This window comes from Lissotriton vulgaris, chromosome 10 (genome assembly GCF_964263255.1).
Source record: "Lissotriton vulgaris chromosome 10, aLisVul1.2, whole genome shotgun sequence".
NCBI classification, from domain to species: domain Eukaryota; kingdom Metazoa; phylum Chordata; class Amphibia; order Caudata; family Salamandridae; genus Lissotriton; species Lissotriton vulgaris.
The window spans coordinates 163,706,505-163,731,436 of NC_141698.1; the positions used below are offsets into that span (position 1 = coordinate 163,706,505).

The 24,932-nt window shown below is 41.7% G+C and overlaps 1 protein-coding gene across 1 annotated transcript in view; it reads left to right on the forward strand.

Annotated features, from left to right (window-relative positions):
- LOC147684901 (retinol dehydrogenase 16-like) overlaps positions 1–24,007 on the forward strand; it is a 177,372-nt gene extending 153,365 nt beyond the window's left edge. The window contains exons 4-5 of the mRNA XM_086940794.1: positions 14,027–14,190; positions 23,299–24,007. Of these exons, the coding sequence (XP_086796920.1) occupies positions 14,027–14,190; positions 23,299–23,492 (358 nt within the window). The 3' untranslated portion in view covers positions 23,493–24,007. The remainder of the gene's footprint in view (positions 1–14,026; positions 14,191–23,298) is intronic.
- Positions 24,008–24,932: the final 925 nt, after the last annotated feature.

Here is a 24,932-nt window from a genome sequence, read left to right on the forward strand (position 1 = left end):
TGAAAAACAGGCTTGTTTAAAAAAAAGTGCTTTGTGGTAAGAACAAAAATGGGGAAAATTAACACCTCCCATATGTTGGGGGCGTTTAGGTTTTTGAATGGACATGCAAGATGTTTTGTTGTTCCACAGAAATATGGAAAAAATAGACCAAATACTTTGAAAATAAACACAGGTAATATTTATAGAAATATTAGAAAGATAGAAAAGTATTATATGTAATACCATCATATTCATCGTATCTTAACGTCCCCACCAAAATAAGAACAGTGGATTCCATCTAAATGTAAGAGATGTTAGGGTTGTGAGAACCTATTTCAGATTGAGAGAAACTGTCTCTTTTATAGAAACATGAAACCATAGACCAAAGTATTTCATTTTATCTTGATTCCAATGACAATTAGAAGAAGGGAAATCAGCTTGAAAACATAGTTTATGTAAAGAGAGAACTTCGCATTTGTCAGCATTTAATTTATATCTTGAAAGAGAAGCAAAGTTTGCGACTTCATTAAAAAATGCTGGTATAGATGTTTGTAGATGTGAAATCAAGAGAAGAATATTGTCTGCAAATATTGAAAATATTAGTGTGTTTGTCCCCATATTGTAAACCCTTAATGCCTGAGTTCATACGAATTGTTAGCAAAAAGGGTTCTAGGGCAAGTACAATTAATAGGGAAGAGAGAGGGCATCCTTAATGAACAATGTAATGAAGTGAAAATAACAGCGAAATAAGACCATTGTCAATAATGGATGCCTTGGGAGAAGAATATAGCAAGGAGATGAGATTAATACATTTAGAACTAAAGCCGAACCGACAGAGAGTAGAAAAAAATAAAATGCCAACTAACTCGTTCAAACGCCTTTTCAGCAACCAGAGAAATGGCTGCTAAAGAATGTTAATAAGATTTGGACTTACTTACATATTAAAAAATAATCTATTGTTATCAGAAACATGTCAACCTTTAATAAAGCGAGACTGTTACTTTAGTATTCACTAAGGCAGTAAGAGGTCAAGACAAAGGGCAAGGATTTTTGCAAAAATGCTTTAATCTAGATTAAGAAGGGAGATGGGTCTGTAATTTTTACATAGTGTTGGATCTTTGTTTTCTTTGAGAATAAGGCAAATTGAAGCACATTGAAAAGAACCTCCAGAAGAGTTAGAGGATGTAAAGTGAGTAAACAGCTGATACAATTTAGGAGTGAGAGGTTTTGGAGAAATGGAGATACAATTCTATAGTGAATCCATCAGGTTCTGGGGCTTTTCCCTTTCTGATGAACTCATTGCAGTGAGAAAGGCATCAATGAGAATGTCATCATCTAGTTATGAAAAATCTATAGCAGATTCTGGAGATGATTTCAAAGATTATAAATTCCAAAGTATATCTTCCTGATTATAATGAGATTCTGGAGTATATAATTTCCAGAAAAAGTTAGTAAATTCAGATAGTATAGCTTCATTTTTATGGACAGTGTGATTAGTAGTGGGCAAATTAGACTCTTTAGTCCAATTGTTTTTTAATTTTGAGATAATTAGATAATAAGTTTCCCAGCTATATTTTATCTTCCATAGGACTTGGCGCTGGATTTAAGGAGCTATGAAGTAGCGATCTCTGTGGAAATCTTATTAAATGCAAATTTAGTTTGACTAAATTCCTCCAGACAGGTTTTAGATTTAGAAAGGTAATAAGTGTGTTCCAATTGTTTAATAAGATTCAAAGTTTGAATTAACTTCTTTCATGAAGATTTCTTCTTGTGGGCTTAAAGAGAAATTATTAAATCTCTAGAGGTAGCTTTAAAGGTATCCCAGATAGTCTGAGGGGAAATATCCAGTGTCTCATTATCATTGAGAACGTTTTTTGCAAAACTCAGAGTTTTGTGTACAATTAGGACCCAGGAAAATAAAATTGTTAAATGTCCATTGTTTAGTGCCAGGAGTATCTGGGATAAGTTCTAAATCTAGTGTGACAAGGGCATGATCAGAAAATATTATGGAACCAATTTCTGAGTGTATAGTAAGTTGTGCAAGAGACTTTGAGACACATTGGTAGTCAATTCTAAATTGTGAGAAATGGGCAGGGGAGAAAAAAGTGTATTTTTGCAGGGTTGGTCTACAGAGTCTCCAAGTATCGATTTATCTCTGTTTTATTGTAGATGTAAATTGTGAATCCATGGGTGATTTGGATTTGGGGTAACAATCAATAAAGGGGTCCCTTACCATGTCGCAAGCACCATCAAAAAGTTTATAATTGTAATTTAAAGACATCAATTTAGATAAAACATTAGGCCAGAAAGATCTATCTAATTAATAGGTATGTATGCAGTAACCTACCTGCCCATCTGAGTCCTAGGCGATAACTTGAATATCTAAGGATTTATTTCATAGCATAGTCACTCCAATATGTTTCACTGTACCTGAGGAAGCAAAAAATGTGACCTACCGATTTTTTTTAGGTTTAAGAATTTCTTTTTCAGTGAAAGTGAGTTTGTTGCAGCAATACAAGATCACCTTTTAGTTTGGAAATGCACGTTAAAACCCTCTGACCTTTTATAGGCGAGCCCAAACCTTTAATATTCTATGAAACAATTCTTAAGGCTGTTTAAGAAGTAGCAAGAATCCTGTAACATTTGATATATAACAATAACAGTGAAAAAGCAATGAGATATAGATGACTAGGTAATTCAAAAAGTAAGTAATGAAACAACAGCATAATAGGATAATATAAGAAAAACTGGATGTAGTCATGAGAAGAGAAAGAATGAAGAATAGAAAAAAGAGAAGTAGGAAGAAAAGGAGAAAAAAGAAAGTAGATGACCAACATACTGAAGATAATAAGAAAAAATACATACCAATATTACAAACAAAAAGTTGAGGGTGGTGTAATGATGACATTGCACATTACCACAGGTGGAGGCTCTTGCAAGGGGGCTGACACAACCAAACTCCAAACGGCTAACAAAGGAGGGAAGACCAAACCACACAAAACTATATCTATGTAATTTTAAAGAGATATGGAGCCCCCCTAATAGAAGAAATTCAAGTATATTAACAAAAAACTAGAACATTTATGATGCGAGAAATATTTAACATAACAGATATCTGGCATTTAAAAGTCTGTTGGCAAGGAAAGTATTAGAAAATGTCAAATTCCATAAAATCAGGTAACAGTAGATTTAGAAGTGTCCATCACCTCTCCCCTGCAGCTAGCAATGAATTTTTGTAGGAGGGACGGGTCTTCATAAGTGATAGTTTTGTATTTGTATGTTACTTTAAATAAACAAGAGTGGAATAAACCAAATCTGGCATTGAAAGAATGAAGAGCTGGTCTGATACCGAGAAATTTCTTCTGTCTCTATGCTGTAGATTTAGCAAAGTCCTGCATCAAAAATAGATTGGACCCCCACCATGAGATACAACCTTTGGCTGCTTTGATAACTTTAAGTAGATCCAAGTATTCTAAAAAATAAATGATTACTCATCTAGGTTTCTTTGAAGTTGAGCAGATTGAGTGTGCCCTTTGTATATTCATAAGAGAGGAGGTAGGCAGGTCTAAGACTTTGGGAAGAAAGTATTGCAGGAAAGATGTGGGATCGAATCCCTCTGCTTTTTACGGACTAGACTTCAGATTGCAACATCTTTACAGTGAGACAAGTATCCTTGAGTACCTTAACCCTTCATTCTATCTGATTACCTCTGTCTTTCACGTAAGTCCATTTTTAATCCAATGTTCGAAGATGCATGTTAGTTTCCTCCATATAAGGTTTGAACACCCGGATTTCCCTTAAGTAGAAGCTCCACTGAGATTTTGTAGTGGATTTTATGGGTGACGGAGGGTCCTTTTTAACTCTTTTTATTCATTGAGATATTAGAAGTTGTAGGCAGTTTACTAGGACACACCCTTGATGGTGTCTGCACTAATCTCCCTTCTCTCTCCACCCTGCCCCCTCTCCCCCAGATATGGACAGATCATAGCTTGATCCCATTCCATATCACTAATAGTCACCCTCAAACTACTAATAAAACAAACCTCCATCGTGACTACCCTGTCAACTGGAAAACGGTCCAGGAAAACCTTACTCTTAATCCCATCCTTCAATCCCAGTTCCCCGCTCTATCCCGCAACATTGAAAGGGATGCAGACCTCTTCCATAACTGGATCGCTCAAGAAATTAAAAACCGGATCCCCACCAATCGCCCCGGCAGAACTCATAAGAAAACAAAACACAATGCCCCTTGGTTCACCCCCGACTTAGCTACCATCCACCTACTATGCAGGAAAGCTGAGCGTAAATGGCGCCGTACTTACGACAACGACGACCGTCTCGCCTATATCCAACAGAGGAAAAACTACCTCTCTAACATTACTCAGCCCAAAGCTCTCTAACCCGAAATCCCCCCATCACAAGATCTTTGCGACAAGATCTCTGATTACTTCGACGAAAAAATCGCCTCCATCCAAAGGAACTTTCCCCCTCCTCAAACCCCTCAAGGGCTTCCTAGTCCTGACCAACCTGAATCTCCAGTTGGTAGCCTTAAAAATTTCACCCCTGTCACTCTGGCCCAAACCAGAGAAGCTATTCTATCCTGAAAATCCGGTTCCCCTTCCGACCCCTGCCCTCCCAAGATCCTCCACCAAATCATAGACGTAGTGAACCCTACCATCAATGACATAGTCAACTTGTCACTCAGTTCCGGATCTGTCCCTCGCCTATGGAAAAAGGGCGTCGTCAAACCACTCATGAAGAAGGCTAACAAATCCCCAGTGGACCTGACCAATCTCCGCCCAATCACCCTTCTCCCTGCTTTGGGAAAAATAACCGAACAGTTAGTTTATAAAGAACTTAAAATCTACCTTAAAACCCACAATATACTTCACCCTCAACAATCCGGCTTCCGTCCCAAACATTCAACTGAAACAGCTCTGATTGAACTGACCGACACAATCAAAACGCTGCAAGATCAGAGGAAGAAAGCCATTCTTATACTTCATGACCTCACAGCAGCGTTTGATACCATTTCCCACTCTATACTGATAAACAGACTGATGGACATAGGGATTTCAGACTCAGCCCTTTCATGGATAAGATCATTCCTCAGCGACAGGTCCCAAACTGTCGCCCTTGGCCCTTTTCAATCTAAGGAGAAAAAGGTCTCCTCTAGAGTTCCTCAAGGGTCCATCCTGAGTCCCCTGTTTTTTAATATTTACCTCATCCCACTCCTTGCCTTGATTGAATCATTCGGCATACCTGTCACCTCGTATGCCAATGATACTCAGTTGATCGTACCCCTAGAGGACAACTCAAACAAAGCTGAGCTCAATCTTAAAAACTGCTTAACTGCGGTCTTCAATGGATGGACACCAACCACCTTCGTTGCAACTCTAGCAAAACAGAGATCCTCCCCATCGGAAAGAACACCTCCTTCTGCCCAGCTCTTTGGTGGCCGGATAACTCTGTTGCCCCTCCCCAGACCGTCACAACAGCTAGAAACCTCGGCGTCTTATTTGACTCAGACCTATCATTTGACCAACACGCCAGGAATGTTACCGGCAGATGCTTTGGGATAATTAAATCTCTTAGAAAGTTCTTCGGCTTTCTCCCTCTTGAGGCCAGGAAAACTGTAACAGTAGCCCTCATATTCTCACGCGTTGACTACTGTAACGGCCTCCTGGCTGGGACAAAAAAATCCACTCTGGCCAAACTCCAAAGCGTCCTTCACACGGCTGCCCGCCTGGTCCTAAAATTACCCCGCAAATCCTCAATCTCTGCAGCCATAAAAACCCTGCATTGGCTACCCCTCCAAAAAAGAATACTCTTCAAAATTCTTACTATTGCCTTTCGGGCGTTTCACAACACTGGTCCTAAATACTTAACCAGACGCTTCCCACACTACAACCCGAGTCGCTCCCTTCGTTCTGCCCAAGACAATCTCATGTCCTCCGCCAGGTACAACCTGAAGTTAAAAGGTGGAAAAACTTTAAGTTTCCTGGCCATCCAAGCTTGGAACAGCATGCCTAAACATTTGAGACAACAGACCCTAGAGAAGCCTTTCCGAAAACTTCTTAAAACTTGGATTTTCAACCTTCCCGACGACTTGACCAGAGCCGCCATCTAGTCCTCTTTCACTCCTCCTGGACCGGGCATTCAGGATTCTAAGCGCCATGATGCTCCCTCCGGAGCGAACGCTGCGCTTTAGAAATACCCCCTCAAAATATCAAATATCAAAGGTAAAGGTGGAGTGGGAGCCCATCAAACTAGAAGAAGACGAGGAAGAATCTTGGCAAATACTCCCAGTGTCATCCATATCCTTCAGAACAGAGAAAGGATTAAGAGTAGTAACATTGGTGATATTCTTGGTAGTCGGTGGTTTGCTGGTGCTGAGTTGAAGGTTCCTGGTCTTACCCATATGTGGTTTAAATAGTCAGTTAACCAAAGGAGCACATTAGCAAATAAAAGGTGGCAGGCAGTTATAGCAGATAAATATTGTCAGAGTCTTCCCAAAATTGCGCAGTATTATTGAAGAAACCAGACGAATTATAGGGGAAGTACTCCTGCAGATGTCCCATTTCAAAGGAATGTGTTCTGTGAAGAATGCAGCTTGTCTCCTAGTCATGGCCGTCATGAAGCTCACGGAAAGAGGGCTGTCCTGTATCAGCACCAAGCCACGCCTGCATGTCTGGGCTATGTTAATGTGACTGATTTACAGAGGGCAGAAAAGCAATTTATTACATCTTTTTTGGCTGTTCCTGTCAGTAGCTCCTCCTATATTTGACATCAGGAGTTGGGGTTGCCCTTTCTTGAAGACAGTTTAGCTCTTGCACCACTTCTTCTGTAGCACACTATTTGGACAACACTGAATGAGGCTTTAAATAGGGAGGTCGTAAAGGACTCCTTGGACTTAGATTGAGCAAGAGATAGCCCATGACTGGAGTACATCAAAAAGGTTTGCCGAGAGATAGGTTTGAGCAAGCATTTTGATGACTAGACAAGCTCCAGTCAATTAGCAGGCATAATTTAAAAGCTCATTTTACTCAATATTAAAGTAATACAAGAAGTACCTGTGAGGAGAGAAAGCTGACTGTCCTCAGCTGTTAACCAGCTGTATCCTTCAACCTTATCTCAACTTGATAAACCAGCAACATAGGTTTCTTTTAACGCAATATCCTATCAAAATTTTTCATTTTCTTGTTTCTTATTCTTTGAAACAGACTGGTCAGTTTCTTTATCCCCTCTTCCTATGTGATCTTCGTTATAAGCAAAGCACCTTACATGTAGTAGTTTTCTGTAGGCAATATGCTATTCCTATGAAGTGTTTTATTTTACCTTTGATAAAAGGTTTGAACTTTACACAATATACTCCAGCTCTTAGGTATTTACAGTTACTCCAAACTGAGCTAATCTGTGTTTCTACTGCCAGACTATTTGGGGAATTTAGAATGGTAAGAAGTTTGGAACCCTGGGCATATTTTAATGCTTGTAAACAGATTTTTACCATACTCTTTGTGTGTTTTGATTAACTGAATTGATCCTGTATGTTTATTGTATTTTTATACACTCTTTTTATGTATATTTGCTAATTGATCTATTTTTACACTGATGAATATTTTGTTTAATGTATTATTGTGTATTTGTATCTTTTAATGCTGGGCCATTGTGTACCCGAATAAAGAATTTTGATACCCAAGTCGGTTTCTTCTACAATGTGGGCCAAACTCATTGGTTATCATTACTTGGGTTGACCTCAAGACCCATAGGGTTAGAAATGGGGTTGTTCTCCTTATGCTTCCTGGCCTCACCACTGTCATCAGTTTTGTTCATCATCTCTGCCTTATCCTCTGCCCCACTAAATATTAACATTCAAAACATGCCATTGGCTGGATCTTTTCCTACCTCTCATGCTGCCTCCAGATCATCTCAGCTTCACTTTTTATCTTTTCTCCTTCTCCTCTCTACACAGACATCCCACATCCTGTATCATTGTTCGATTGTTTTTGAATACCTCTCTTAGGACACCATCTTATCTGATCGAATCTTTGGTGTACGCTTCTAGAACTACAACAATGATTTACTGATTCTGCTAAAATAGTAACATGATCAGAGGATCCTGCCTGGTCATGATTGTGGCAACCGTTTGACTCTAAACACTAGCATAACAAACCACTTGCAGAATAAAAATCAAGATGATTGGGTCTTCGGCACAAGTGATGGTCTCTTCCTAGTTGACTAAGAAACTGCTAACTCAGCACCTTTGGAGAATTACTTGGGAGTCCTTTTAGCCGATCATCCCAGATTAACTTGGTTTAACTACCTCTTCCCAACATCTAAGAATGCTCAGGAGAATCTTTCCTTTCCTGTTCTCCCATTTCTTATGCCTCTTCATTTTGTTTAGGATATCATTGCTCTGGTGCACTTGCATCTGGATTAAGCCAGTACTCCCCACCTAGGATCACTTTAATATCTTTCACCAAGACACCAATGGATCTGGAATATTGCAGCATGTCTCCTTCTTTAAATTCAGCCATGGGGTCAAATCAGCTCAGGTCTGCAATTGCTTCCTGTTGAATTGGCCCTTTTTGCAGGGCATCCCAGAACTTTTTACCTTCCTCCTGTATTGTTTGTGACCTGTTTTTGTTGGTTCTATGACTCTGGGCACTTTACCACTGCTGATCAGTGCTAAAGTGCATATGCTCTCCCTGTAAATTGTTGTTATGGATTGGTGATTCCATGATAGGCATATTTGATTTACTAGACAGTCCCTAGTACAGTGCACTATGTGTGCCCAGGGCCTTTAAATCAAATGCTAGTGGGCTGCAGCACTGATTGTGCCATCCACAGAAGCAGCCTGTAAAATGCGACTCAGGCCTTCCATTGCAGAGCCTGTGGGCAGTCTAGTACTACCATGTCGACTTGGCAAGTGAACGTACTTGCCAGTCCCTAAACCATCCCTTTTCTACATATTAGTCACCCCTAAGGTAGGCCCAAGGTACCCCTGTGGGCAGGGTGCATTGTATGTGAAAGGTAGGACATGCCCTGATGTGTGTGGCATGTCCTGATAGTGATTTACTGCCAATTTTGTTTGTCACTATTGCAAGGCTACCTGTTCCCATAGGACAGAATGGGGATATTGTTTATAACATCTTATAAACATAACTGGCCCTAGGTACAAGGTGTAAAAATAAAGTTTAGTAGGCCTGAACTCAGAATGTTAAAATGCATCTTTTAGTGAGGGTGATTTTTACATCTATGTTTGAAAATACCACTTTTAGAAAGTAGGTATTTTCTTGCCTAACCATCCAGTGTGCCACTGCTAGGTTTGTATATTGCATGTCTGGCTTTTGGATAACAGGGGCTGGGGAGGGGCAGTGTCTCCAGATGTCTGGTGAGTCAGGGCTGGGCTGAATAGGCACTGGCTGCATTTAGAGTAGAGGGAGGAGATTTCCTTTCACCTGAATGGGCCTGTCTGCCTGCAACAATGCTGTCTCCACCCACTGCCAGGAATCTGCACCAATGAGGACAGAACTGGTTTTGGCTGGGTACTGACACTCTCTGCCTTCAGAGAACAAAGGCTTTTTGTGTATAAAAAGAGGGGCCCAGACTTCAGACTTTTAGATCACTTCTGAGAATAAAGATGAACCTTTGCCAAGGCGAAGCTGAGGAGGAATATTGCCCCTTTGCTCTTTGCTGTCTGGGGTTGGCCTGCAGTGGCTACTTGCTGCCAAGGAAAGGAGAAAAGGACGTTGCTGTTTGCTTTGTCACCAGCTTGAGGAAAAGATCTCCAGGGCTTAAAATTGAGCTTGCCTAGTCTCAGGGACACACAAGACTTCCTGCAACTCTGATGGTGCTGCTGGACTCTGCCATCTGTGAGTCATACCCTTGCCTGAGGTGCCGCCTGCAGTCAAAAGACCTCAGCAGTGGGTTTTGCAGCTGATCTCTGCAAGAACTGGCGCAAAGCATCACAAAATCGTGCAAAGCCTCTCGGAACCAGTGCATGGCGACGCCAGCCGTGCCGAGTCCGGCCGGGTGATGCAAAGCCACACCGTGCAGCCCCAAGCACCGATGCCGGATGACGTGAAGCCTTGCAAAGCGGCACAATACATCACAAGTGGGTGCTAAGTCTACAGAAACACCAGGGCCGCAGTAACAAACCAACGCATCACCACCCCTTCAGTAAGAAACCGACGCATTACCTCCCCTTCAGTAAAGAACCAGTGCATCACCTCCCCTGCCTGGCAGTAAGGAACCAACACATCACCTCCCCTGAAGTAAGGAAGTGACGCATCACCTTCCCTGGGAGTAAGGACCCGACGCATCACCTTCCCTGTGGCTGTTTTTGTTTCAGACTGTGAAGCATCCAAGGTGCTTTGTGTTGAAAGTGTTGTATCCATAGTTTGCCTTGGACAGAACTGTTTCTACCTTTTAAAAGTCATATATTGATTACTGTATTGTGGATTTTTGATGTTTAGTTTAGATAAAGATGACTTACTTTTCTAAACTGGTGTGGTGTCCATTTGTAGTGTTTTCACAAAATTACTGTATGTGTTCACAAATGCTTTGCACACTGCCTCTGAGATAAGCCTGTCTGCTGGTGCCAAGCTAACAAGTGGGTGAGCGGGGGTTATTTTAGGAGTGTATCCCCCTTACCCTGACTAGAAGCAAGTGTCCCTATTTGGAAAAAGGTACCTACCTCTGCCAACTAGAGACCCCCATTTCTAACACTTCCTGTATCCAGAGGAGTCTCCTTTGTGATCCTCCGTAGCACTTACTGCAACATATTTTGAGGAGGATTGGACTTCCTCATATGGAAAGTGTGCTTCTCTTGGACCAAATGCAGCCTTTGCTCAGTGAACCATCTCTTTATTCAAGTCCCCAGGTTCAACTGAATCTGACTTGAATGCTGAGCATTTTTCATCTCCATGCAAACAACAAATCTATTTGCATTATTTGTCCCTGATCATGTAGCTTCCTAAAACATTGAAAAACCCTGATTTCATGCAAACACCTAACCTAGCAGTCCTGAAACAAACCTCTGAAGACAAGCGCTGTCCACTTCTTCAGGACCTGGTACCTAGAAATAGGTGACTCTAAAATGACCATACTATGTATCAATATGCAGTCCCCAGTTACTGGTGGCCATACTCCCACCCGTTGAACGGAACACATCTCTGGCAATCATATGTGGCATGAAGACATAGATCACCTTTGCTCACAGGAGAAATCACCCTCTAAACCACTCTCCAGATCTCTGTCCTAAATTCCTTTCATCCTGTTCTCTCAACACTGCCTCTTTAAAAGAGCATAGTGCAGATGGAGGATATTCAAGATGCTCTGTTTCACTACAACTTGACCCGTGTGCCAATCCAGTTGTCCCTCAAACACACTTTGCTCCACATACAGGCCATACTAACCAAAATGTTTCCCATCCACATATATGTTTGCGGCACACCGGCAGGACCAGAAAACAGCATTTTGCAGCATATATATATCCAAAAAACCAGTTGCTCTAAGCAATGCGCGCACTTAGGAGTATGGATGCTAAAGTTTATTCCTTAGGAAACGTTACGCGTTTTGACACCAGTTGTGCCTTTATCACACGTTAACCAACATGACAAATTGGCACTTTTAAATAAAGTTACGTGAAACAAACATAAACAGCGATGAGGTAACCATGCAAAGTAGGTCACAAATGCAAGTAAATGTGTAGGCCATTTTGCAGTAGTAAGCCATTCAAGGTAAACAGTGAAACCCATTCAGTATAGCATGAGAGTGTACTTTTTCCCACAAGTGTGTATATGGCACTGAATAAACAATGTAAACAATGTAAACACTGCTCAGTTCTTCCCAGCTCAAATACTCTAATGCGAAACATACATTTGAGTACAGGCAAGTGCCCGCGCTGTAATACTGTTCGAGAATGGTATGGCCCGTAGTTAAGGGCTACACCAGCAGCTTTGTGTACTTCAACCCACTGGGTATGCGTGGGACGTGTGTTATACATTATTTCCACTAGTACATCCTGTCTTAAGACAATGTTTGTGTTACTGTAGATGGTAACACTGTATAGAAATACAAATAAACATCACTCCTGATTGGTGTTATAACCACACCACTGGTGTACGTGCTCAGGTCTCAGGAAAATTTCCTTCGGTCTAGTGCCCAAAGTAAACTTGTGAAAAGACAGCCATACTCCTAAGTATGGTGATAACTACAAATTAAAGGGGTAATCTCCCTCTACTAGTAGTTGTATCTATACATGTAATATAATAGGTCCATGAGTATACTCTACAACAGTGGCAACCTGTTAGATCGGACCTCATCACCTCAAAAATAAAACAATTAATAGAGCCAAAAAATGTCATAAGTGCAAAACAGTGAAAATCTTATCTCTAAGTGGTGAAGTGATCTTCTTTTAAGTCGTCGAAGAAAAGGGTAGGGAAGAGTGAAGTGTATTAAAACAGTGAATTCTCCCTTCCTTTCCTCCTGAAAGAAACATATGAACATACAATTAAAAATTTCATACATTAAAATATCATACATCAAATTATTGAACAGTCTATTACAGTACATCTGAAAAAAGCAGTTAAGTAATAGCTCATGGAAATCTTACATAATTAACATGCACGATCTATCTCTATACAGGCAGAATCTAACCCATTATATTGGCTATTCTTCATGAAGATGATTTGCCAATTCCTCATCTAAATTGTGCCCTCCAGGGAATAGAGTTTCCAATTCCATAATCCATTTGGACTTCCTCTTTCTCAATGCCAGGTCTCGGTTGCCACCCCAACCTGGCTACACAAAAGGTCTCTAGGAATAGTACCATTTTGTGTTCAGCAGTAAAGCAGACTCTGGCAACATTACCAGCATTGCATGGATCAGTCACACCCTGCTGCACAGTTTTGGAACACTTAAAATCAAACTTGACAGTGCCCTAAGTTAGTGAAAGAACAACACCTTGCCTTCTTTTCCATCAGTTTCTGACTAGAGTTATTTATAATCTACACATGACAATGTTCTGAGCGGCTGCTACTCCGCAATGGCGGAAGAGCATCGCCCCACTGGTTCAGAGACAGCAGCTGAAAAATAAAACAGTATTTTATATTAAAAACATTTCAGCTGTTGGCTGAACCAGCATGTGTAGGAAGGGGCGGGCAAGGCCATGGAAGGGTGGATGAACAAGTGGTGTGGGCACTTCTAAGTGCACATGTCTGTTTGGCCGGCCGTCTTAGGCTTCCCAAACAGACATGCACAGTTAGGTTTCTCCAGCCCAGCTGTATTGCACTGCCAGGTTGGAGAAACAGCACAGACTCCCAGTGGCTGCTCGAGTGTTAAACCAGCCTGCTCAGGCCAATCCCTGCGCTGCCCTCATACTATTGGTAATAGCATAAGAGAAGAGCGGGGATTGCACAGGTAGTCTCTGATGCTGTCCCAGTCTCTGCTGGGACCAGGAAGCAGCAGAACACTGAGGCACAAGGTGGCCACCAGCTTCGGGTACGTTTTTAAAAATAAAACATAATTACTTTTTGTTTATGTCGACTGCCGCTGGCTGTTCCATATAAGACTTGTATAGAGCAGTGACATTAGAGCCCTGAAATATACAGTAGAGCTTCTCAAGTATGTAGAGTGAGATAGTTTTGGGGATCTACAAAAACTTTTCATGGGACCTTTTGGTGAGGCCAGGTAAATCAATCAATTAATTAAACATAATGCCTACTAGTTACTTGAGCTAGTTGTTAATTTTAATATTGGGGCTGATTCATTAGCAGACTTTGGTTATTATAAAACTAGGGTGACATCAATTAAAAAGTTTAGATGCATGTTCTGAGGTGCTTTGATGGACTCTGCCAGAGGCTCCAGACCCCACAGGATGGTTCACACATGCTTAAATATAACTTTTTACAGCTCTTCAAGTAATTAAAAGAATGTTTGATGGCCACTGGAGGTAAAGCATCCTCAATATACAGTTCATTTTCAGTGGTGCCATCTCTTGGTAGAAAGGTGGCTGACGCTGATACTAATTGTGTTGATGCAGGCGTGACCTGTCTTCTTTTGGAGTGAAAGTGTCCATAATTGAACCTGGGGCCTTCCAAACTGAAATCGCAAACATAGAGGCCTACAAAAAGGGCCTAGAAAATATTTGGAGCCGTCTTCCGTCTGAGGTGAAGGAGAGCTACGGAGAGGACTACTACCAGAACTGTGAGTTCCTCACCCTTATATACAACTTATTCTGACAGCTTTTGTATTTTTGAGGTTGTCTGATAGCAGAGCAGTTTTTGTGAGACTAGTGTGAGCAACTACTTGTGAAGAAGTAGCTAATATTGTCTGCATCCATACGGCAGTGCCAAAATTCTATTTTGACTTTTGTTTCTGTCATCTAGGGTCAGACTGGCTCCATAGGCTGGTATGAGAGGTGTGTCTGTGGGCTGTTTTTGTTTAGCAATTTGTGGGCCTGTTTTATGGCCAGGTGGGCCAGTTTTACTGTTGATTCCCTTGATGTTACCTCAAACATTGTCTGCAGCAAACACAAGAGCATATAGTATCCCATACCTTGCAAAATGCCTATACAGTGTCTCTTTACAAGCCCAAAACTGGGTTGATTTGCAAATGTGGGCCACTTTTATAGGAATTTACTTCACTATTGGGAAGGAACCAGTTTTATTTTTGTACTTAGACCTACTTTTTGTCCCAGTCTGACCCTACTGTCAACCCATCTTCTCTCTCCGCTCCCTGCTCTGTCAATTCATATCTTCTATACTAGCGTCCTACTATCATGTCCCCTTGTTTCTCTAATTATGTCCCATTTCTTTGACTACTTCTGTCTTCCATTTTTAGGTCACACTCCTGAAAGGGGAGACCTAATTTTACCAATACTTAAAAAAATACATTTAAGAAGTAGCTCAGAGAGGGAACACAAGGTCAGCCGACACCTGCTATTGGTTTTCAGGAATTTGTCATAGTTTGCTATTGTTTGGATGGATTATCATTTAAGGCCATTGCATTTTGAGGATTGCAACAATGTCCCATTTGTTTTCCAATTGGTGACGGTGTTCAAGTAGTACTTTTGTTAAACTTTAGAGGCAGCGTAATGAGTGTAAGAAATTGGGTTATTTGTTGCATGGGATGTGAGTCCTGCACAAGTAATAAGTCCACAATTTTCTCCTTACTGACAATCAAGTGCCACATTGCAGCACTTGATCTTTCTGGATAGCAAAGCATAGCATTTCAAGGCCTCTTCAGTGAAGTTGATGTGGGCTAGTCATCTCCATCCACTGGTACGCAATAACAACACTCAATAAAGTCAGTGCTTTTTCTTTGAAAACGGAAAAGTACACTTATTACTTATACAAACACACACACTCCATGCATTAATTTACAGGTAGATGAAAATACATTTGGTGACATCTTTATATCACATTTCTCCCCTAGTTAGTGCTCACCCCATAATCACAATACTTCCACCCATACCAGATGCAGCATCACAATGGAAGGGAGTGGTATTTAAAATAAAAATGGCCTATTGGCTTTGTCAAGGGGCCTATATCAATATATAAGGCAAGCCTTTTGGCTTTGTCAAGGGGTCACCAAATCATAATATACGGCAAGCCTTTTGACTTTGTCAAGGGGTCATCAAATATAATGGCAATAATTTCAGGTTAAAATCACAATCATATCCATGAAATCAATAACCATATTTAGATGCAATCATTAATAAAAGCTTCACAATATTTCTCAGTAATCTCCTCAATAACATACGTTAAATAAAACATTGCAAATCAAAATGACATAGGTCAGTGTCTTTCGTTTACTGTACTCGGGCCACTTGTGCAGCCATGGTGCCAACCCCATGTGGTCCCTGGACTCCTGAGCTGTAGAATAATAGCTCCAGCTCCATGAGTACTGAAAAGTCAATTAAATGTCTCCTGGGGTCATGAATTTAATGACTAAGGAGACTTTGGAGGCTGCTGCATTGCCTGTGGCACCCCACAATACTTTGGCAGTATGTTGGTGGTGCCCCTGTCTCTTCTCGGTGCACCATGTGGTGCCTTCATTTGCAAATATGCAAATGAAGGCCCCACATGGCGTTTTGAGGTAAGTAGCAGCTCTCCCGCTGTGTTCATGTGCCCGCACACCATGTTTTAATTCTTTGGTGTGGGTGCTCAGGTCCTCCCTGTGACACTGAGATGCTTCTTTGGAAGGTCGCGGTACAAAAGGGGGTGGTGATGGACGGAGCATCTTAACCAATCAAACACTCACACCCAGTCAACAGATCTGGGTTTAAACCATCACCGTTCTTTATCCTACTCTGCCACCCCAGTTCAGACATGGATAATGCAAATCAGTCTGACCCTGTGCCTCATGGGAACAGTCCAGCCCGAACTGCCAAGCCATGCCTTCCCTGGACCGGAAACAAGCTTCCTAGGACTGGTTTCTGGCATTACAGCCGTCTTCAGCCAGGCTTGCTTGAATCCAGTGGCAAAGTGAGCATGGGACTCACGTCTGAGCATACCCTGCCAACTTATGGCGAACAAAGTGGTACAAAAGGGGGTGGTGATGGATGGATCATCTGAACCAATCAAACACTCACACCCAGTCAACAGATCTGGGTTTAATCCATCACCGTTCTTTAGCCCACTCTGCAACCCCAGTTCAGACTTGGCCATATGCAAATCAGTCTGACCTTGTGCCTCATGGGAACAGTCCAGCCCGAACTGCCAAGCCATGCCTTCCCTGGACCGGAAACAAGCTGCATAGGACCGGTTTCTGGCATTACAGCCGTCTTCAGCCAGGCTTGCTTGAATCCAGTGGCAAAGTGAGCAAGGGACTCACGTCTGAGCATACCCTGCCAACCTATGGCGAACAAAGCAGTACAAAAGGGGGTGGTGATGGACGGGGCATCTGAACCAATCAAACACTCACACCCAGTCAACAGATCTGGGTTTAATCCATCACCGTTCTTTAGCCCATTCTGCCACCCCAGTTCAGACATGGCCATATGCAAATCAGTCTGACCCTGTGCCTCATGGGAACAGTCCAGCCCGAACTGCCTAGCCATGCCTTCCCTGGACCGGAAACAACCTTTTGGCACCCCAGGCAGACGGGGGTCCAGGGGCAAATAGCATTGGGGGACGGGGCACCACACCTGCTCCCCCAGGCAAACAAGAGATGAATTCCGTGCCGACTCCCAGACCCTGGCCTAACCCTGGTGATTGTTAAGAACTTTGTGGGAGCACCACACGGTCGGTTTACTGAAGGTAATAGGTCAAAATATCCATTCTGGTATATCTCGGGTCCCAGTGAAATGATTTGGATGATCTTGGGCTTGGTTTACTACTGTTGGTGAGCTCGAGCTACCAGAAGCATTTCTCACAGGCCTCCTGACCTCTAAAGGATGCACTTTGCAGGGAGCAGGATTTACTGACTCCCTGCACCATTATTTTGCCCCCCTGGTTCTTGGTGCTTCTCTCCTTCTGGCGGGTGCACCATGTACAACCCCTCTGCTATTAGACCACAGAGCACCCTCCTTCTCAAACCCCATGCCCCACAGCCTCCTGGCTATCTGCAGGGTACTTGTAGTGGCAATGGAGACCAGATATTCCTCCAAATGGAATGCAGGATCATAAAGGGGTCAGTGCCACTGGCCCCGGAGAGACCTAACTAGTCCTGGGGTCAGCTGCAGACAGAGTCCTCAGTCCATTAGGGGCATCAGGTGTGTTCTACTTCCAGCTGTCCATGATTTTGCTGTTGCCGCCTTCCAGGCCCAGCTTGTTCTCTGTCTCTCCTTATGCAGGGGTTTATAAGCATGTTTGGAAAGTTCCAGATGCCAGGTATCCCTGGCCAATCCTAAAACATCACATCATCCCTCCAACCTTGTCTGAACCCTCCTGCACAGCATTCTGGGAGAATCTACTTTTCCAGAACCCTGCAGAGCTCCTGTATACACCCATAGGTGTGGCCATTTAAATGAGCAGCCCTCCTCTGTGGGCTAAACCAGTTCAGGGACAGCTCCCTCTCCCACTGGGTATGGAGCGAGCTTAACTAGAAGGACAATAGAGGGGGCAGGCCCAGGTGCTAGCTACATCTGCCTGTGGCAGGGAAGGCCCCTTTGAAGTTAATCAGGTTACTGCATAAATCCCCCAGACCATCCTGTTAAGGGAAAAACAACTCCTCTTACACACCAAATGCCCTTTGTCGCTTTCCTGGGAGCAATTCACACCTCAGTACAGGGAGCCATTCACCTGCCAGGTGACAGCTGATTGCTTACAGAAAGGCCTCCAGAGGATTTACAAACACAACAGGAGCAACAGGGGGAATAAGGAATCAGATTGCCCCCCCACTCAGACCATCAAACACACTGCAAGATCTGACCCCTATTGAACAGACCAATTCACTGTGCACTTTCAAGCTTCCCTAGCAAGGCCTGCTCATTGCGAAAGGCCTACTGGTCCGCGCTGTTCTGTTTAAACAAACGTCAGTAACCACAGCCTGTATACACAGCATATAGTGACTTCAAAACCCTCACACAAATGTGTATTGCAAATTAAAGACAGAAAATGTGAGAGAAGGCCAGTAAGCACCTCACGTATGAAAACCCCGGGAGCTGCTGGATGGTACTCGCCAGTATGCCCACGTTATCATCATCGGTTGCTTACATGGCCAGAAAGAAAAAGTAAGTGTGTGCTTGAACTTCCTCAGAGGTGAGAAAGTGAACAGAGAACAAATCAAAAAAACTGTGTGCCAAACAACACTGAGTCTGTATAGCTCACTCAGTGCCCACTGGACCCCAACCGTGAATAAGAGAAACTATTATCACAATTAAAATGAGGTACCGCTCACATGCAAGACATAATTTATTGAGTGCTGTGAGTGTCCTCAGGTTAAAAAACGAGCATGTATATGGCCACATACACCCATGAAAGGCCAACATGTTTCGTTGCCAACACTCTCTAGGCAACTTCGTCAGGGCATTTGGGCAAACCAGTCTTCAGCTCTTATTCTTTACTGCACCATATCGAGTAGTTGCTGTTGTCCCATGTATCTTCAACCCTCTTCAATGGCGAATACCGCGCCAATAGGTCACGTTTCGCCTGCCGGACTGCAATTGTCAGTCTCCACAGCACCCGCATTACAAAAACGCCATGTCTCGTCCCACTCGGTCACAAGTTATGAATTGACCTGTTCGATAGGGGTCAGATCTTGCAGTGTTTTTGATCTCCATAGGATTTAGACAGGAAAATTTTACTTTTTTTTTAAAGTACCTGTTGCTTAATAGTTAAACAACATTAGATTTTTCCATTAAATTGGATTTTGAATAACTATAGAAATGAGTCCTTGAATTTCTCTAGGTGCTACCAATTCAAATTTAGCATTTATTAAACGTAACAACGTGGCCCAGTGTTTTCCTATAGAAGCAGCGATCTTTGCTACAGTGAACATAGCTTTTGGGAATATTTCCCTGTAAGGACATGTCCAACATTATCGTTTACACGTCCTACTTTTAAATACTATGTACCCTTTAAGGGCAAAAAGGTCTACTTAGGGGCGACATTAATATGTAAAAGGAAGATTTTGGCCTATCAAAAGTTTTTTTTTGTGCATGTTACCTGTGTGTAGTTACTAGGCTGCGCACAATGGTAGCCTCTGTTGTGCAGCCTGCACCAGTGCGCACAAACGTATACATGTCTAACCCTAGTGCCTAGTGCCCAGTGCCTCTTACCCTAGCAGTGCTATAGCATTCTTATCTGAAAAGGCAGACACTGGTGGTAAACATGCTCTGTCCAATTACCTTGCAATTACTATGAGCGAGACTCAAAAAGTGAGACTCGCCCATAGTAAAGGTCCAAAAACTGGGTAATCAAAAGCAAAGTATCCTGGCAGACTAAATGGATGGAACCCATTTCTAACAATATTTAGCTTGTAATTCAATAAAACACAGGTGATTGGAGGAATGCTTGCAATAAGTCTCACCCAGGTGTCGCCAAAAGCTTGATGGCAAGCTACCAGTAGCTCGCAGCAAGGCTTTGAGTCGCTCGCACATAACTGACTGTCAGATGAATTAAGACTACGCAGCTGCCATTTGTTAATGAGGCACTTAACATTGTGTGCCCTGCATCTTAATTTACTTTTTCTGACCTCTTTCTTGCTTACTCCTTCCTTCTTGCTTTCTTCCTATCTTTCTCTAATTTTCTTTCTTTTTCTTTTCCTTTCTTTCTTTCTTTTTCTTGCTGTAGTTTTTCTTTATTTTACTATTTTGTTTCTTCTCCTTTCTTTCTCTACTTTTCTTGAGTTTTTCTTTATTTTCCCTATTGTTCCTTTCTACTTTCTTTTCTTTCTCACCTTCCTTTGCTGTTTTTGTTCTTGTTTTCTTTTCTTCTTCCTCGTCTTTCATTTACTATATCCTTTTTTTTCTTTTTCGCATACCTTCTATTTCTTTCTTGTTTGGATTCTTTAATTTTCTTACCTTCTTTCTTCTTTCATTCCTTTTTTCTTTTTGGTCCTCTTTCTTTTTTACTTTATTGCTCATTCTTTCTTTTTCTATTTTATTGTATTCTGCTGCTTTTTCTGTCTTTTCTTTTTCTTATTCCCTGTTTCTGTTATTTTTAATTTTTCTGTTTCAGTTTTCCATATAACTGTTTTTTGTTATTTTTTCCTTTCTTTTTCTGTTTCTGCTTGTTTTTTCTTTCTTTTATCTGCTTCTTTCCTGTTCATCGGTTCTCTTTTGTCCCCGTTCGGCCTTCCTTTCTTTTTCTTATGTCATATTCTTTTCTTTTCATTTCTTCCCTAATTTCCTCTACTGCCTTTTCATTTCCTTTGTCTTCTTCCTTCCTTCCTTTCCATTCTTTCCTTTTTATTTATTTCTTACTTCCTTTCACTTCCCTTATTCTGTGTTTTTGTCTTCTTTCCTTCAATTTTCCTTCCCCTTATTCTGTGTTTTTGTCTTCCTTCCTTCCATTTTCCTTCCCCTGCTTTTTTCTTCCCTCCTTTATCTTAATTTCTTTCTTTCTTTTTTCTTTCTTTCTTTCCTGTTTTTTTCTCTTTTGTCTTCCTTTTGTTTTTTTTATTTGCTGACAATAACCAATAAACCTCAGGACAATTAGGCAGATAGGGAAAATGTTCTGGACGAATGCTGTCAAATGAGAGCAGGAGCATCATATGTATTGAATGACTGAGAGACAACAAGCCCGTAGGAAACACTCACCTTGCAGAAATGGGCAAAAATGATCCTTTTGGACCCTGCACTGGACCCTGAACATAACCTTTCTGTAATGCATCTCTTGTGACAATTCTGTATGCTGACTGGAGCAGAACTGAGGATACTTGTATGGTGTGTGTTTAGGTTGTGTACCCTTTTCAAATCCTTATGTTGGGCAGTTCCTCAAGAAGGTTTTCTGATGTCAGAAGTAGCGCTCACTCTAGAAGAGGTTGGAGACCCCCGGTCTAACCACTGGCAATTGCTCTGGGTAGCATTTCAGCCCATCTTTCTTTTCCCCACCACGCTTCCTCAGTTTGGTCTTCCCTGGACCAGAACACAAGGAATGAAAGACTGGGCTCATCAGTCAGGTGCACCTTGATTTCAGTGGTACAGTGAGCAAAGGACCCGCGTTTGGGCATACACTTAAGGGCATATCTTCAGAGGGGTGGTACACGCCCCTAATAAATATATTATCTAAGAAGCAGTTGGGTACAGGTGTTTTAGTCTCGTATTGTGAGGTATCTGTTGGATTTCAACTGAGATTTCCACATACACACAGAGACGAGAGAGAGTGCATGTCTGTGTTTTGAAATTCTTAAAAATATTGCATATTTTGCAAAATATTGTGTTTTATATGCCCATTACAATTTGTACTCTTCTCCCTCTCCCCTGCCTTTTAAGCCACCTTAATTCCCTGATTCTCACATCATATGTTTTAATATGATATGCTAGCATGATAGTTGGAAAATCTGATGCTCAAACACCCCCCCCCCACAATCTTACTGACACTGATTAGCAAGGATGTCCTTATTGTGTGCTGACTTCTTGCAGCCCCACATGTAAGTGCCCTGAGCACTAGTCACTTTTTTGAAGCTGCAAACACCTCATCTTACGAAGACATAGTAGTGGGTCCTGTTTTTCTGTTAATACCATTGAATGTTTATTGATCATTGCTAAATGTCTGTTTTTTCCGTAACTGATCGAATTGCTACTGTTCCACATGAAACCTTTCTTGCACATACTACTATTAAACATTGTCAATCGGGAGAGAAAGATTTGGAAAACCGGAGACAGTGGTCACGAAACGTGGTCTGACCTTTAACAATGGAAGAATGATCCAATAAGTTTGATCCTTCATCGAGTAGGGTCAGAGCAGATGCAGGAAATTGCTGCGAATTGGTCCTGTGAAAACAAGATGATCATTACTCGTCCTATATTATAGAGTGTTGAGGGTATCCTCAATACAGTGAAGAGCCACTGAGTACAGACATGTTGTGGCATGGGCAAAGTGGGCAATAGTCCACGCCCCCCACCTACAAGCCCCCCCCACCGTAATGTGTCTTTCTCTCACTCTCTCTTCCCTTCGTCTATTTTTCTATCAAAAACGCTCAACCTCTACTTTCGACTCTTTCTCTCTCTTTTGAAAGACCCCAACATAGAGATAAATAAATCTATCTGCCTATCTGTCTATCTGTCTGTCTGTCTTATATATTTGATATAGATGCAGGCTTAAATTAGCAGTAAATAGGCAATACAATTAAAAGTTGTTCTATATAGGCCTAAAAATCTGACTGGACCAGGGCCCCACAAATTCCTATGATGCCACTGACCAAGTAAACTTATCTTTTGGCCACACCAAGCTGTGCATCTAAACATACCCTCAGCAGGGCAGGATATAGGTAGCTAGACTATATTGCTGGTTGGCAAGAATTGTTATTACTGTGAAGGATGGTTGTGAAATACTGTTCAAGAATAATTCAGGGAAACATTCACACATGATGGAGAGAAATCTCCTCACCTTCAATGACTTAAGTTCATCATTTCATCTCCTATCTCTGCCAATCTGAGGTTGTGCTGGGCTTCCCTGTGCAGCCTCTTTCCCAGGCAACCACTTGCATCCTCTTTTCATCTTCAAGACAGATTGAAACACAACATGTAAATTATTGGAAAGTAATAGATCCACTCTCTAATTCCTAATATGCTTACGTAATCCTCCAAAGTCCCAACATTTCCACTCGGTGTGTTACAATGGGAAAATGTGGAATGTAAAATTTAAACCAAGAGCATGTCTGTAATCTATTTTGATGCATATGTTTATTTTTTTGTTCTTTCAGTTCGCAATGGAATGGATGCAATGGGAAAGCCGACTACCAACCTCTCACTGGTCACAGACTGCATGGAGCACGGGTTGACAGCTGTCTACCCACGAACCCGCTACGCAGCTGGCTGGGACGCTAAACTTCTCTACGTGCCACTGTCTTACTTTCCCACTATATTGGTGGATACCATTCTTGCCAAACTTAAATAGGTTTACATTTTAGAGGGTCAGCAGGAGAAACTTAGTAATTCAGTGCCAGAACTCACTCTTTTGTGGGACTGGCTAAGGTGCAGGTCATTCCTTTCTCTCTCTTTCACTATGTACACAGTGGTGCTGGAACAATTTTCAGAATGGGGGGGGTGCTACCATTAATGTTATATCACTGAAGTCCTAGGGATTGTGAAAAATCCAAGCATCACTCATAAAAATGAGTTTAGCAATTATGCCACAGCCCTGCAGCAAGGGAGTGGTAAGGGTGTGGTATTCAGCTGGTCATGCATTGTGGAGCACTGGAGCGGTAGCGCACTGTCATTGACAGAAAATCCAATTTTTCTGTTGAAAACGCAATTAAATGTACATTGAATTTTACTGGTAAAACTATATAGCACACAAACGGAAATGCATGGAAATTGGGTTTGAGCAAATATGTATAATTTGTGCATCAGCAAGTAAAGTGTGTTGATTTGTTTTTATCCTATTAAAATGTCCTTTATTTGTGTGTGCCTAATTGCTCATATATGTTTAAATATGTGTGTAGATCATTAACTGGTATTTTAATCCTGTTGATACTCTGTAGAATGCTTCACATACGTCGACTTTGCTATATAATGGCAATCTTATCTTTATTCTGGACTTCATGTAACACAATGGTATCAAAGCTATTCCATAACCTTCGACGCCACAGTCCCCAACACGTAACTATCAATGCCTTTATTTAACAGTGGATTGAGGGGTCAGAGAAATATACATACCTAGTGAAAAAATGAGTTTCAAAGTATCGATACCAAAAGAATCCGGAGTAAGATTAAGAGTCACCTTTTTGAGAAAATGTCTTTTTGTGGAACTCTCTTCTGTGAGGTACAAATCCGTTGCCATCTGGATACTGCAGTCACATTGATAGTGGTCTGGATATCTGAGGTGACAGGAAGAATTTTCCTCATCTCTGTTCCTTCCTTATTTACAAGTCATATGTTTTACCCGCTTAACCCTCGTATACCTTACTTATGTTGCCAGGTAAGTAGTTAAAAAGAAACTTTTTTTAAAGGAAACAATGTTTAAGATTACATGAATCAAAGAAGGTTTTTCCTTAAATTATTGAGTGATGGGTATTTCCCAAACTCTGATTACTGCAAAAATCAATTAAAATTACTGACCCTAGTCTGTTCTCGCTTTCCTTCCCAAGGTGACCTAATCCTTCCCTGGAAAGTCTCTCTCGTTCCTTTGCCATCAAAAATAACATTCCCTCTATTTATTCCTTAAACTGAAATACACACATGAAGACTTCAGTGTCTCTCCTAAGCGATTCATGGATCACTCTAAAGAACTTAGGGGCAGATTTACAAGCCCCTTGCCCCACTTTTGCGTCATTTTTAACATAGGAAAAATGACGCAAAAGTGGTGCAAGGGGCTTGTAAATCTGCCCCTTAGCCT